This window comes from Zonotrichia albicollis, chromosome 3 (assembly GCF_047830755.1).
Source record: "Zonotrichia albicollis isolate bZonAlb1 chromosome 3, bZonAlb1.hap1, whole genome shotgun sequence".
NCBI lineage: Eukaryota > Metazoa > Chordata > Aves > Passeriformes > Passerellidae > Zonotrichia > Zonotrichia albicollis.
The window spans coordinates 4668248-4682666 of NC_133821.1; the positions used below are offsets into that span (position 1 = coordinate 4668248).

The following is a 14419-nucleotide window of genomic DNA, read 5'->3' on the forward strand; positions in this document are numbered from 1 at the left end:
AGGCTGGATGGGGCTTGGATCAACCTGGAATAGTGGAAAATGTCCCTGCCCATGGCAGGGGGTGGAATGGGATGGGTTTTAAGGTCCCTTCCAACACAAACATTTATTCTGGGATTCTAAGACACATCCAAAACTGCCTTTTCCACCCCAAATACCACAGGACCTGTCGGTTTTGTGCCCTCACCCCCAAACTGCTGGAATCACACTGGGGCCACGTTAAACGAAAAAGCAACGCCCAGCCAGCCTGTACGATGTGAAAATATCCGGAGACGGGGCTCCCCAAAATACAACATTAAAAACAAACCCCTAAATTAGTTTTTAATTAGTTTTTCATTAAATTTTGTTGGGTTCTTATTGGTTTGGGATTCTACTTGGGTTGTTTCTGTTGTTTCGTGTTTGACTTTCAAAATACTCTTTTTTCCCTAAAGCGGCATTTTCAGCCCCTCGGTGACTTCCAAGGGGCGGAACCGGGAACAAATCCAATTCCCGGAACCCCGCCATGGCCCCGCTCCTGCACCGCCCTCGCACTTTGATTGGATAAGCATCTTGTCCATCACTCCTTCACCGTTCTATTGGCTGGCGCTGGGATGTGCTGACCAATCAGCAGCACCAAGGGGCGGGACGGAGGCGGGTTTCCCGCTCTGTGGCGGGAAAGGAGTCGCGTTTGGCGCGAAACGGGAGCGCGGCGGGGGCGGATCGCGGGGCCTGAGCAAATCGCGGGGTCTGATCTGATCGCGGGCGCAGCCGGCTTCCCTCGGCTCTCACCGCCTTCCCCGGCAGCAGCAGCAGCGGCAGAGGGATCTCTCCCAGGGCGGCCGGCAGAATGGCGGCGCCGGCGGGCGGGCTGGAGGACGCGGAGCTGCGGGAAGCGCAGCGCGATTATCTCGATTTCCTGGACGATGAGGTGAGACGAGCTGGGTGGCGCGGGTACTTCATCCTCTGCATGCCCCCTGGGGTTGGGGGACGCCTGATCTGTGTCCCCATGTCCCCTCCCCACGGTATCCTGGGGGATTGGGGAGCATCTCATCCCTGTGCGCCCCTTCCCCGTGTCTACTCCGGAAGTTCGGGAACACCTTGTCCCTGTGTCTGTCTGTCTCCTCTAATTCATGCCCCGACTGTTGGGAGCCACCTGATCCTGCCTGCTGTGTACCCCAGGGTGTTGGGAGTCCCTGGTCCCTGTGTCCCCCCATTCCTACCAGGATTTAGGGACCACCCGGTCCCTGTGTCCCCCCCATTCCTACCAGGCTTTAGGGAGCCCCTGGTCCCTGTGTCCCCCCGTTCCTACCAGGGTTTTGGGAACACCTGGTCCCTGTGTTGCCCCTTCCTGCTCAGCCAGTGGGATAAAGGGCATCCAGCTCTGCAGTAATGGGCCGCTGGGGGCTTTTTCACACAGGCAGACATGCAAAGTGAGTTGCTTTTTGGGTGTCTTTCCCCCACTCCCACTTGCAGGAAGACCAAGGGATTTACCAGAGCAAGGTCCGGGACATGATCAGTGAGAACCAGTATCGGCTCATTGTCAACATCAACGACCTGCGGCGCAAGAACGAGAAGAGAGCCAGCAGGTGGGTGTGGGACCCCTGGGGACACCTGGGGCACTGGGCTTCAGAGGGATTTCAGAGGTCCAGCCCCTGTTCTGCAGGTCATTTGTCACAAGAAAGCACCAAACCCTTGTCGTCTGGTGAAAGCCAGGGCCTTCCCCCCCTCACAGGGAACAATTCCTTCCCAATATCCCATCTAACCCTTCCCTCTGGAAGCATGAAGCCATTTTCCCTTGTCCTCTCCTTCCATGCCCTTGTTCCAAGTCCCTGGCCAGCTGTTTTGGAGTCCCTTTAGGCACTGGAAGGGATTCTAAGGTCTTCTTTTCTCCAGGCTGAGCAGACCCACTTCTCTCAGCCTTTTTGAGAATGCTCAGGGATGTTTTGGACCAGCCTTGCCAGTCTGGCCAGGATCACATGAGGCTTTTTAGATATACTTGGAATTGTTCTCCTCTTAGCTGTTGGTGCCAGTGCACCTCACACAGAGCTGTGATAGACTTCAATTTTTTTTCACCTCCTGATAAACTTGTGGAGCAAGCAGGGGTGTGGGAAAAAGCATTGATGAGGAAGGGGTTGACCCTCTTTTGTCACCTCCCTGTGCTGCAGGCTCCTGAGCAATGCCTTCGAGGAGTTGATTGCCTTCCAGCGTGCCCTGAAGGATTTTGTCGCCTCTGTCGATGCCACCTATGCCAAGCAGTACGAGGACTTCTACATCGGGCTGGAGGGCAGCTTTGGCTCCAAGCACGTGTCCCCAAGGACACTGACAGCCTGTTTCCTCAGCTGCATTGTCTGTGTGGAGGGCATCGTGACAAAGTGTGAGATTGGGGAACACCCAGGGTGTGGAGGGGCCCGGGGTTTGGTGTGGAGGAGCTGGAGCCCTCCAGGAGCTGTGGTGTGGAGAGGGACTTGGGACAAGGGTCTGGAGGGACAGGACAAGAGGATGACAGGGAATGGTTTTATACTGACAGAGGGTAGGATTAGATGGGATACTGGGGAGGAATTCTTGGCTGTGAGAGTGGGGAGGTCCTGGCACAGGTTGCCCAGAGAAGCTGTGGCTGTCCCTGAATCCCTGGACGTGTCCAAGGCCAAGCTGGATGGGGCTTGAAGCAATCTGGGATAGTGGAAGGTGTCCCTGGCCATGGCAGGGAGTGAAACTGGATAATCTTTAATGTTCCTTCCAATTTAAACCATCCTATGATTCTGTATCCTGGCAACCTGGGCCAAGGAGCTTAGCTGAAGGTCTTGAGTGTTGGGATGGTCTTTAAAATCAGCCAGTCCTGCCCATATTTGACAGTGAGTTGTGACCCAAATGATTTTAATGTTGAAGACCCTTTTGGGGGCTGTCTGCTGACAGAGGGGTGGCACATCCCAGCCCATGACTCTTCCCTTTTCCAACCCCAGGCTCTTTGGTGCGTCCCAAAGTCGTCCGGAGTGTCCATTATTGCCCGGCTACCAAGAAAACAATTGAGCGCCGATACACAGACATGACCTCCCTGGATGCTTTCCCATCCAGCTCCATCTACCCTACAAAGGTGAGGTGAAGCAGCAGCAGGCTCCTCTAGGGAGAATGTGCCAGCTCCAGGATGGAGCTGCTGAGCCCCAGCCTCCAGTCCTGCTGAACAGCCCTGTGCAGAGTGGGTGATGCACTGTGTGTCCTCCCTGCTCTCCTGAAAAATTGTGCTCATCTTTTAATTTGGGTTCCTGCTTTAGGATGAAGAAAACAACCCACTGGAGACAGAGTTTGGCCTCTCAGTCTACAAGGACCACCAGACCATCACCATCCAGGAGATGCCTGAGAAGGCCCCAGCAGGGCAGCTGCCACGCTCAGTGGATGTGGTTTTGGATGATGACCTGGTGGACAAGGTGAAGCCTGGGGACCGCATCCAGGTGGTGGGGACGTACCGCTGCCTGCCCGGGAAGAAAGGGGGCTACACTTCAGGCACTTTCAGGTGGGTCTTCCTGGGGCTTCAGCCCTCTCACCCTGTTTGGCTGGGTCTCTGGAAGGTGAGATCTGGCAGGTGGCCATCAGAGAGTTGGGTCAAACAGTGGCTTAAATCACTTGGAAGTGGTTTGTACCTTGATTCTATTTACGAGTTATGCTGAGTTGGAAAGACCTACAATGATCATCGAGTCCAATTCCTGGCCCTGCACAGGACACCGCAGCAATGCCACCCTGTGCAGCCCTGAGAGTGTTGCCCAAACTCTTCTGAGCTCTGGCAGCCCTGGGGCCGTGACCATTCTCTGGGGAGCCTGTTCAGCTTGAAAAATACTCCACTGATGGTGAAGCACAGTCAGATCAAGGGTTCTACAGCTGTCAAAGCTTCCCACTCCCTTCCAGGGTTTCCTAGAGCAAATTATGGCCCTGTGGAAGCTTCTGCTTTGTCTCTGTGGGGCTTGCAGAGCTGACCACAGCTGTGTCCCTTCTCCAGGACCATCCTCATTGCCTGCCACGTGAAGCAGATGAGCAAAGACCTCCGGCCTCTCTACTCTGCTTCAGATGTGGCCAAGATCAAGAGATTCAGCAAGAGCCGCTCCAAGGTATCTAAATCTTGTCTCCAGGCATGAAGTTTCATCTTGGCATGTGGTTAAGGAGGTTCTTCTTGGCTTGCAAGTAGCTCTTCAAGTCTCTTAGCAGGTTGTTGGATTATCTAACTAATTTTATTTGAATTTTCTGCTTAGACAATGATTTTGTTTTGTTGTTTTTCTTGCTGCTTCTGTACTGCTTGCTGAGCATCCTTCCTGCTGGCAGCTCTGCTGTGTCTTGATCCTACCAGCAGGTTTCCAGAGAATTTGCTCTGCAGGGAAAACACCTCTTTTCTCACCTCAGACTGAGTTAATGGGGTTCTGCCCCAGCCTGTCATGCTCAGAGCTTTCCTTTGCAGCACAGAGAGTAGCAAGCCTTGCTCTCACTGCTTCCAATGCTTGTTTGGGTGACAGTGACAAGATGGTCCTGGACTTCAGATAAATCCCACTGTGAAAGAAAACTGTGGCCAACAATCTTCTCCTTTCCAAATAATTTTCATCCATGTGGCTCTGTGATAGAAATAAGCTGAAATTTGCGCTGAAATGGAGTATTTTGAAGTATTGCTTATTCTTGCTGGCTCCAGCCCATGTGACAGGCCATGCTCTGCCTCTTCTGCCTAGGATATCTTTGACCAGCTGGCCAGATCCCTGGCTCCCAGCATCCATGGGCACGAGTACATCAAGAAGGCCATCCTCTGCATGCTGCTGGGAGGGGTGGAGAAGATCCTGGACAACGGGAGCCGCATCCGAGGAGACATCAACATCTTGCTGATAGGTCTGGGAGGGCAGAGGCACCCTTGGCTGGTGTTGTTGGGGTGAGGGAAGGTTCTGGATTTAGTTTTGTGGAGTGGCTGAGGTTAGAAGGACATCTGGAGGTTCCTGGTCCAGGGATGTGTGCAGGGCTGAGCTGGTGTCACTGGTAGGTCAGGTTGTTTTGGGGCATGTCCAGTTGGTTTTGAATATGTCCAGGGATGGAGATGTTTCCAGATGTGGAGTCATCAGCACAAGAAAGGTGTGGACCTGTTAGAAGGACTGCAGAGGAAACCTTGGACAGGAGTGCAAGGAGTGAATCTGCCCTGTTCTGGGAGAGCTGGGGTTGTTCAGCCTGGAGAAGTCTCCAGGGACACCTTGGAGCTCCTTCCAGGACCTAAAGGGACTTCAGGAGAGCTGGAGAGGAGGGACTTGGAACAAGGACAGGAGAAGAGGCAGTGGCTTCCCACTGCCAGAGGGCAAGGATAGATGGAATATTGGGAAGGAATTCTTAGCTGTGAAGGTGGGGAGCCCCTGGCACAGGGTGCCCAGAGAAGCTGTGGCTGCCCCTGGATCCATGGAAGTGTCCAAGGCCAGGTTGGATGGGGCTTGGAGTTACCTAGGATAGTGGAAGGTGTCCCTGCCCATGGCAGAGGGTGGAATGAAGTGACCTTTAATGTCCTTTCCAACCCAACCCAAACCCATAGTTCTAGGGGACCTTTAATGCCCTTTCCAACCCAATCCATGACATCTGTGAGCCATTATCCCAGTGTGTGCCCATAGTCAAGGAGACTGGTTTTTTTGTTTCTGATCTCCCATTGGAGTTTCCTATTTTCTGAATTGTCCCCATTGCTTCTTGTCCCATCCCTATCACCTCAAGTCTCTTATCTCCATCTTCCCTATTTCCTCCCATGGGTTTATTGATGATAGTGGGAAGATCATCTGCTTACCTTATTTTATGAAGTCTAAACAAAACCCTTCTATCCCCTTGCCCTCCACCTCCCCCCACTCTGAACACCCCCAAACTAGACACAGGGTGATGGTGCAGTTGCTATCCAGCGGATGAGTTATTCCTAAACGTGCCATTCTCCATCCCAGGAGATCCTTCTGTGGCGAAATCCCAGCTGCTGAGGTACGTGCTGAGCACAGCCCCCCGGGCCATCCCCACCACCGGCCGCGGCTCCTCTGGCGTCGGCCTCACCGCTGCTGTCACCACAGACCAGGAGACAGGTGAGGAGCTCTGGGGTGGTGGCTGTAACTCCTGGCAGGGACTCTGTGACATCCAAGGCTGCTCATCTCAATGATCTGGGAGGTCATTTCCAACCTTAGCGGTTTTATGGTGTTGGTTCTGCAGTGATACTTACAGGACTTGCTTTATGTTTATGATTGTTCACGATCTTGGGATCCTGTGTTTTGAGATATTTTTTCCATCTCTCTAAGGTGGTGGTTTTCTTTACTCTTTTTCCACTTGGTGCAACATCTGAGGGCTAGTGTGGAAATCCAGGGCATGGGGAATATTTCTCTGTCTGCTCTGAGGTGCCCTGACCCCAAGGGGAGCACTGACTTTCACCCTCATTCATGGAGAAAGTTTCCCAGACTTCAAGATAGACTAGAATCTGCAAAAGTGTGAAATAGATTATAGAGAGTAGTGTAGGTGTATCACTTGGTGAGAAATCTAGGTTTTGGGATTTTTAGTATGTTGTGGATGGAAGCAAGATGGAGGGCACAGGGTGTCATCCTGGGTTTCTTCTTCATGCTGCTTCTTCCTTCTTCATGGGTTTGGGTGGCATTTTGTAATTGGGCAGAAAAGTCAGCTCTTGGGATCAATTGTGGGCTCTTTGGGATCAATTATTGGGTTAAAAGGGAAAATAATCTAGGTGTCAGTTCTTAATTGGATAGTTTAGTCTTAAAAGACCTTGTAACAAGAGACTGTTGGCCATTTTCTGCCTTCTAATGAAAAGCTGCTGAACTCACAGTAGTGAGACTGTTTTACTGATAAGAAATATTAAACACTTGAGTCTGAATACAAGTTACTGTCTCAAGTGCTTTTAATCCAGACCCAGAGAAACCAACAACTGGCACCCCCACAGGCTAGCAGCATCCTTCCTCATGGGAACACATTCCTAACCCTGATCCTTACCCTAAGCATTCTCTGCTGTAGAGTTGGGTCAGACAGCAACCACGAAGGATTCTGCTGCACCTTGAGGTTCACCCTCATCCCAGGGGTGATGGGTATGGCAGGGCAGGAGATGTGTAGGGCCAGTGGGGGCTGTCTGACCCTGTTTTCCCCCATCCCATCCCAGGGGAGCGGCGTCTGGAAGCGGGAGCCATGGTGTTGGCCGACCGGGGCGTGGTGTGCATCGACGAGTTCGACAAGATGTCCGACATCGACCGCACGGCCATCCACGAGGTGATGGAGCAGGGAAGGGTCACCATCGCCAAGGCAGGCATCCAGGCCCGCCTCAACTCCCGCTGCAGCGTCCTGGCTGCTGCCAACCCCGTCTACGGCCGGGTGAGTGCTGCTGGTGCCCTTCCCTGGAGAAGGGAGGAGGCAGCTGGTCAATTCCAAAAGATCCCCCATGTTATAATAGCCTCCAGGTCTCATAAGCTCTTGGAGGTCTATAATACACCCAAGATAGCTCAGCTACCCTTGGAGGCATAAAAATCAGCAGATGGCTTCTGTTGCAGTGTTGGAAACAAAAAAGTTTAATAAAAAGCAAAATAACAAATAGAGAAAAACAGAGCCAAGTGCAAGAGGTTCTTGCTCCGGGTAAAACACCTTACAAAAGCGATTAGTTTCTTTGTTCTCTTCTTTTTCTAGATAATTGCCCAGGTGGGACTTTTTGGCTTCTGTCCACTTAGCTATCCTTAAGTTTGAGGTGAAGTCCCCTAGGCCTGTGGGGTGTCTTTTCACCTAATCGAGGAGAGAAACTTCTGGGCTTCTTTCTTTCCTTTCTGAGGGGACAAAGGATAGTTTTGTCACTCCATCAACGGGGAGCACATTCCTACACCCCCAAACAAGTGACTTGGATGTGTGGCACAACAAAAACCTTGTTGGTTTGGTGTCTGTTGTGGTCATGGCTTTGCTGAAGGAGAGAGGAGCTCCTGGGGTTTCTCACCATGTTTAAGTGTTTGGGCAGCCCAGTGGACCCTCATGCTGGTGATGAGCCTCAGTCTTGGTGTCTGATCAGGGATCACAAAAAATACTTGTTTTCCTTGGAAATAAGTGCTTTCCAGGATGGGGAGAAGTGGTTGTACTGCTGCAGCAGGCTTGGTTTGGTGTGGTATCCATCCATCCATCCATCCATCCATCCATCCATCCATCCATCCATCCATCCATCCATCCATCCATCCTTTTAGGCCTGGCCCAAGGAGGTCCTCCCAACCTCCCTGGCAGCCAGGACTGACCCGTGAGGCTCTCCTGTAACCCTTCACATTTTCCTTCCCCAGTATGACCAGTACAAGACCCCCATGGAGAACATTGGCCTGCAGGACTCCCTGCTCTCCCGTTTTGACCTGCTCTTCATCGTGCTGGACCAGATGGACCCTGAGCAGGATAAGGAGATCTCGGACCATGTCCTGCGGATGCACCGCTACCGCAACCCCAACGAGCAGGATGGGGATGGTGAGTCCCATCCTTCCTCAGCCAAGGGATGAGCCGCTTGTTGGCAGCTCTTGCTTCAGAGGGTAAAATCCTATTCTGTGTGCATTCTCCTTTCCAGCCATGCCCCTGGGCAGTGCCGTGGAGATGCTGGCTACAGATGACCCTGACTTCATGCAGGAGGAGGAGCAGGAGCTGCAGGTCTATGAGAAACACGATGACCTCCTGCACGGGCCCAACCGCCGCAAGTGAGTCCTTCATCCATCCCCTGGAGCTCCCTGGGGGTGTCCAGCACTGTGGGCTCATGGGTTTGGCCTGAGCATCCAGACAGTGCCAGCCATGCTCCAGCTGATCCATGGGTAGGACGCTAAGGGAGCCTTGCTTGATCTCTTGTGCCAGGCAGGTAGGGAGCATCTGGTGTCACAGACATCTTTTATGAAAAATCCTTTCCTTAGGATTTTTCCTCCTGAGCTGAGAGGCCTCAGGAACAAAATGTAAACAATGATTATCTGCTGCTGTGGAATGCAACAGGTGGATCTGTGATTGGCCCATGTTGGATGTTTCTAATTAATGGCCAATCACAGCCCAGCTGGCTTGGACAGAGAGTCTGAGACAGAACCTTTGTTATCATTCCTTCCTATTCTATTCTTAGCTAGCCTTCTGATGAAATCCTTTCTTCTATTCTTTTAGTATAGTTTTAATATAATATATATCATAAAATAATAAATCAGCCTTCTGAAACATGGAGTCAGATCCTCGTCTCTTCCCTCATCCTAAAGACCCCTGTGAATACGGTCACAATCTGGAGCTGAATTCCCTACTCACCTGGATGGGGTTCCTGGAGGGGTATAAATGGATGGGAAGCCCATTCCCACTGTGGATAATACGGATGTACGTGCATTCCTGCAGGGAGAAGGTTGTCAGCATGGAGTTCATGAGGAAGTACATCCATGTAGCAAAGATGATCAAGCCCGTGCTGACTGAGGAGGCGGCGAGCTACATTGCTGAGGAATATTCCCGCCTGCGCAGCCAGAGCCAGATGAACTCAGATGTGGCCAGGGTGAGCCCTGGGGGCAGCTCCTTCTTGGGCCAGGAGGAGGGAAACTGAGGCACAGGCCTCTCTTCTTATGGGTGTTTTCCACCTTGGCCTTGTGAGGGTCACACAAACACCTCTCTCTGTCCCCTCAGACCTCCCCCATCACAGCTCGGACCCTGGAGACCCTGATCCGCCTCTCCACAGCCCACGCCAAGGCCAGGATGAACAAGACTGTGGATATGCAGGATGCTGAGGCAGCTCTGGAGCTGGTGCAGTTTGCCTACTTCAAAAAGGTGAGGGGGAAAGTGTCCCTCTGTTCCCAGGGGATCCTGAGATTGGAAAAGGTTGGGCTTGGTGCAAACTGAGCACCCTGGGCTGCTGGGATCAGGCCATCACTTTAGGATTTTGGGTACTTGGGGTTGGTCTCTAAAAGCAGCTTGAGTGAAAGTGATGTCTGAGTCCATCCTGCCTTTGCCACACAGGTGCTGGAGAAGGAGAAAAAGCGCAGGAAGCCAGCGGAGGATGACTCAGAGACTGAGAAGGAGGAAGATCAGGAGTCACAGGACAAGGAGGAGCGCAGGACAAGGAGGTAGGAGCCACAGCAAGGGAGTGGGAGGGACATGGTGCAAAGGTACCAGCCTCTTCTGAGGTAGCCATGGGGAAATACTCCATGTTTTGCTCACCCAGGTGATTTGTCCCACCCCATTTGTAGTAGAGGGACGTCATAATTTAATGCATAAAGAGCTGGCTGGATAGCACTGGCACAGGGTTCCCAGAGAAGCTGTGGCTACCCCTGGATCCCTGGCAGTGTTCAAGGCCAGGCTAAACAGGAGTTAGAGCAACATAGGATAGAGAAAAGTGTTCCTGCCTATGGCAGAGGGTGGAACAGGATGATCCTTAAGGTCGCTTCCAGCCCAAACCCTTGGCTGACCTCTCTTTTCCCTCCCAGAAGGAAGAAGGCACGCACGGAAGGGGAGGAGGGCTCCTACGACCCGTACGACTTCAGTGATGCTGAGGAGGAGATGCCACAGGGTGAGTCCCTGGGTTTGGTGACACCTGGCTCCTCCTGAGGGTGCTGCTGGGTCTGCACAGCCTGGGGAGCAGCAATGCTGCTGTCACCTGTGGTCCCTGGTGTGGTACAGTGCCATTCAGAGCCACAGATCTGTATGGGACAGGGTTAGATGGGATCTTAGGAAGGAATTCTTGGCTGTGAGGGTGGGTGGGCCCTGGCACTGGTTCCCAAAGAAACTGTGGCTGCCCCTGAATCCATGGAAGTGTCCAAGGCCAGGTTGAATGGGCCTTGGAGCAACCTTGGATAGTGGGAGGTGTCCCTGCCCATGACAGGAGTTGGGCCTGGATGATCTGTAAAGTCCCTTCCCACCCAAACCATTTTGTCATTCTATTGCTGATTAATTTTTTTCCATCCACCTCCAAACCACAGCATAAATAACAGTATTGGGGGGCAGTTTGGCATCACCCCCAATCCTGAGCCCAGTATTTTTGCTCTCTGGGTACTTGGTCACCAGGCACAGGGTGAAGGTAACTCTTCCTTCTGCTCCAGTTCAGGCACACCCTCCGAAAACACCTGAAGCCTCAGGAGATGGTGAAGGGAAGAAGGTGGAATTGTCTGAGCCGAGGTGAGTGAGGGCTCTCCCTGTGTGTCCCACCTCCCCCAGTGGCTCCAGGCTGTTGTCCCATGCTGGAGATGGATCTGTGATGCTCCCAGCTCCAGCTTCTGCCTTTCCTACTGAGTGCTGCTGCTGGAATGGGGAAGGGCTGAGGCATCCTGGGCTGGGAACAAGTGGAAGGATTTGTGCCTATTCTCCAATCTCCAAGGGTGATTCCTTCTCTTCTGACCAGGTTGAAGGCATTCAAGGCTGCTCTCCTGGAGGTGTTCAAGGCCTCCCATGCCCAGTCTGTGGGCCTGAAGAGCGTGATGGAATCCATCAACCGCGACAACCCCGAGCCCTTCTCGGCCGCCGAGGTGAAGCTGGCCCTGGCCCACATGCAGGATGACAACCAGATCATGGTGTCTGATGACATTATCTTCTTAATCTGAGCCTCTGGGTGCAGGAGCCCAAGTTGTTCACGGACTCTCAGCCTGGAGACTTTTCGTGTTTTAATGCTTCATGTGGCTGAGCTGGATTTTGGGAAGCTCAAGTCTGTGCATTTCCTTGCTGTGCATTTCTGGCCAGGAGCTCTGGAAGTTCTTGCTGTCTTCAGAGTGGAGTATTTGGGAAGAGGTTTCTGCAAGGAGACGAAAGGAAAAACCTAGGAGCAGATTGTCAGTGTTTTTAATGTATTGTTTTAGCTTTGGTGTTCAGATTTCCAGCTTTTAAATAAAAAAATCTGGATTGGAATCCAGCATTCAGTAGTGGTGATGAGAAGCAATATGAGAGCTCCATTGTAAGGAAAACTTTCATTTCCCTTTTGCCCCTATTATATAGCCTAGATCTGCTTGTCTCACAGGGAAAGGTGCCTAAAGCCTGTCCTGTTGGTTCTGTCCTTCCACCCATCTTGTGGAGGATGATTCCTGGCAGTGGAGGGCCAGATGTAGTCTGATCTGTTCCACTGCCCATGGCTCAGCTTGAATTTCCAGATTTCACACCCCTGATGGGGGTTTTGCCCCCAGGGAAGGAACCTGGAAGGCCTCAGAGCTGCCCAGGGAATGTGTCCCTGGCACAGATGGATTTCATCTCCTCCCGCTCCTGCCTTTAGCCTGGGATCATGTCCTGGCCATGGCAAACTTCCAAGAAAAGCTGAACATGCAATCCGATCAGTTCTGACTGCTTGTAGTCCAGAGCTGCTGAAGGTTTGGGTTTTTGTTTAGTTTCTTTTTCTTTTGTCTTTGTGAGTTTGAGCTTTGGAGACACCCCTGAACGGGTTTGCTGTTGTCACTGCCTATCTCCAGACACTTGCACAGCTCCCTTCTTTCTGCGTGCCATAAATCTTTATTTGGGTTATAAAAATATCTCTGTTGTTCACCCCATGACTGGCTCTTTGGGGGGATGTAGGAGTCCCACTTGTAGGGACACAGCTGCCCTTAGGTGGGATTTGTGCTGCTGTGGAGGGACTTCAGCTGCAGGGTGAGCTCTAAATGCCAAATATTGGAGCTTCTCTCATCCAACAAAGCCATGACAGCAGGGTTGGAGGGGATTTTGCATGTTTGAAGCCTAAAGATCTCTGGGTGGGTGTATTGTGCTGTACGGAGCAACCTTGGACCTTCAGGCAAGGTCTGGTTCAAAACAGCAAAAACTGGTGAAAGTCAAACACAGATCCTCTTCTCTGGAGATGGGATGGGAGAGCTGGGATTATTCAGCCTCGAGAGGCTTAAGAGCCCCTTCCAGTGCCTAAAGGGTCTCCAAGAGAGCTGGAGAGGGGCTTGGGACAAGGGATGGAGGAACAGGACACAGGGAATGGCTTCTCACTGCCAGAGGGCAGGGATAGATGAGATACTGGGAAGAATTTTTCCTGTGAGGTTGGGGAGGCTCCTGAATCCCTGGAAGTGTCCAAGGCCAGGTTGGATTTGCCTTGGTGCAACCTGGGCTAGTGGAAGGTGTCCCTGCCCATTCCATAATTTCATGATTTTGTGTTTTCCCTGCGCTTACAGCTGGGGAACCGCTAATACTGAATTTCCCATGAGAGGACACCAGGAGGAGCTCCAGGGTAGAGAAATCTGGTTAATTCCACATCCTGTAGCCCAGGGCTGGCTGTAGGCTGTGGGTGACTCCCTTCCCCCGTGTGGTGGTGGCCACTTCAGTACATCCTTTGCAATTGGAAGAGAGGTCTTTGTTGACAAGGGAAAAGCTGCCAAAGGTGGCTGGAGAGGCAGGAGCAATCTGCTGGAAGTACAAGCTGTGTACTGTGCTGCAGCTGAAATTTTTATGTGACCCTGGAGATTTTGGAGGTGACATTTTTATTTGTCATCTGGAGATTTTGGAGGCTTTGATTTCAGCCTTTAGCTGCTGCAGGCTGTGGAAGCTCCTCTGAGCACAGGGTCTTGTGGAAGGTGTCCCTGCCCATGGCAGGGGGTGGGACTGGATGGTCTGTAAGATTCTTTCCAACCCATATTATTCTGTGATTTAATCACCCATGAAAACCTGAATCTAAGTGTGTAACATTTCCTGCAGTGCTGTTTCCTTATAGAAACTCAAGAGTAGAAGAGTTCTTGTAAGTGGAATTAAAATATTCTTTTATCTCCAAGTCCCCATCCCTGCTCCAAGCCCTGGATATGTGAGAGGGAAAACCTTTTTGTGATAATTTTATATTCCTATATATAAGGGAAAAAAAAATCTTCCCTGTGAGGGTGGTGAGGCGCTGGCACAGGGTGCCCAGAGAAGCTGCCCCTGGATCCCTGGGAATGTCCAAGACCAGGGTTTGGAACAGCCTGGGATAGTGGAAGGTGTCCCTGCCCATGGCAGGGGATTGGAACTGTATGATCTTTAATGTCCCTTCCCACCAGAGTCATTCTGTGATTCTAGGAATAAAAGTATTTTTCCTCCCTTGTGATGATTCATGTTGGGTGGCCTCTTTTTGATGAATTTTTTTTAGTGAATTTCAAATCAAGTTCAATTGTAGGAAATTCTGGGTCAAAGAGGGAATCCCTGCTGAAGTTAGAAGCTGCTGAAGACACAAGAAGTGAGTGGAAAGTGGTGGTGGGGGTTCACAACTTGGTGTTTGGTGTGACAACGTCATCGCTTTGTCACCCATAATCATTTCCACTCAACCTCATTCCTGCACAATCCAACCCATTTTCATGGCAGTGCCCTTTCCTTTCATGGTGAATGCTCAGGGGGAAAAAAAGGAGGTCAGCTTCTGGGCTAAAAAAAGTGGGTTTCTGGTAATTCTACCCTCTCTTGCTCCTCCACGCTCCGTGTCGCATCTCAGTAGATGCGCTGGTGAATATTTGGGACAGTCAGAATAGGAACAGAATGTGTCACAGCACTGGTGTTGCCTCAGGTGGATTGGGTAACC

The 14419-nt window shown here is 51.7% G+C and overlaps 1 protein-coding gene across 1 annotated transcript; it reads left to right on the forward strand.

Moving 5' to 3' along the window:
- The first annotated feature begins 640 nt into the window (after positions 1 to 640).
- MCM3 (minichromosome maintenance complex component 3) lies at positions 641 to 13872 on the forward strand. Its single transcript, XM_005490381.4, has 17 exons — positions 641 to 904; positions 1450 to 1562; positions 2142 to 2350; positions 2937 to 3067; positions 3246 to 3484; positions 3965 to 4073; positions 4680 to 4833; positions 5907 to 6038; positions 7112 to 7320; positions 8259 to 8433; positions 8531 to 8657; positions 9319 to 9469; positions 9598 to 9738; positions 9928 to 10034; positions 10395 to 10477; positions 11007 to 11082; positions 11306 to 13872. Exons 1-17 carry the CDS (start codon positions 824 to 826, stop codon positions 11502 to 11504), a joined length of 2436 nt encoding a protein of 811 aa, XP_005490438.2. The 5' UTR covers positions 641 to 823; the 3' UTR covers positions 11505 to 13872.
- Positions 13873 to 14419: the final 547 nt, after the last annotated feature.

Excerpts from the sequence above, each read along its gene's own strand:
- MCM3 (XM_005490381.4), top strand. The coding sequence starts at position 824 with ATGGCGGCGCCGGCGGGCGGGCTGGAGGACGCGGAGCTGCGGGAAGCG. Across the intron at positions 4,834-5,906 it reads CATCAACATCTTGCTGATAG|GAGATCCTTCTGTGGCGAAA; the intron begins GTCTGGGAGGGC and ends TCTCCATCCCAG. Across the intron at positions 10,035-10,394 it reads GAGGAGCGCAGGACAAGGAG|AAGGAAGAAGGCACGCACGG; the intron begins GTAGGAGCCACA and ends TTTCCCTCCCAG.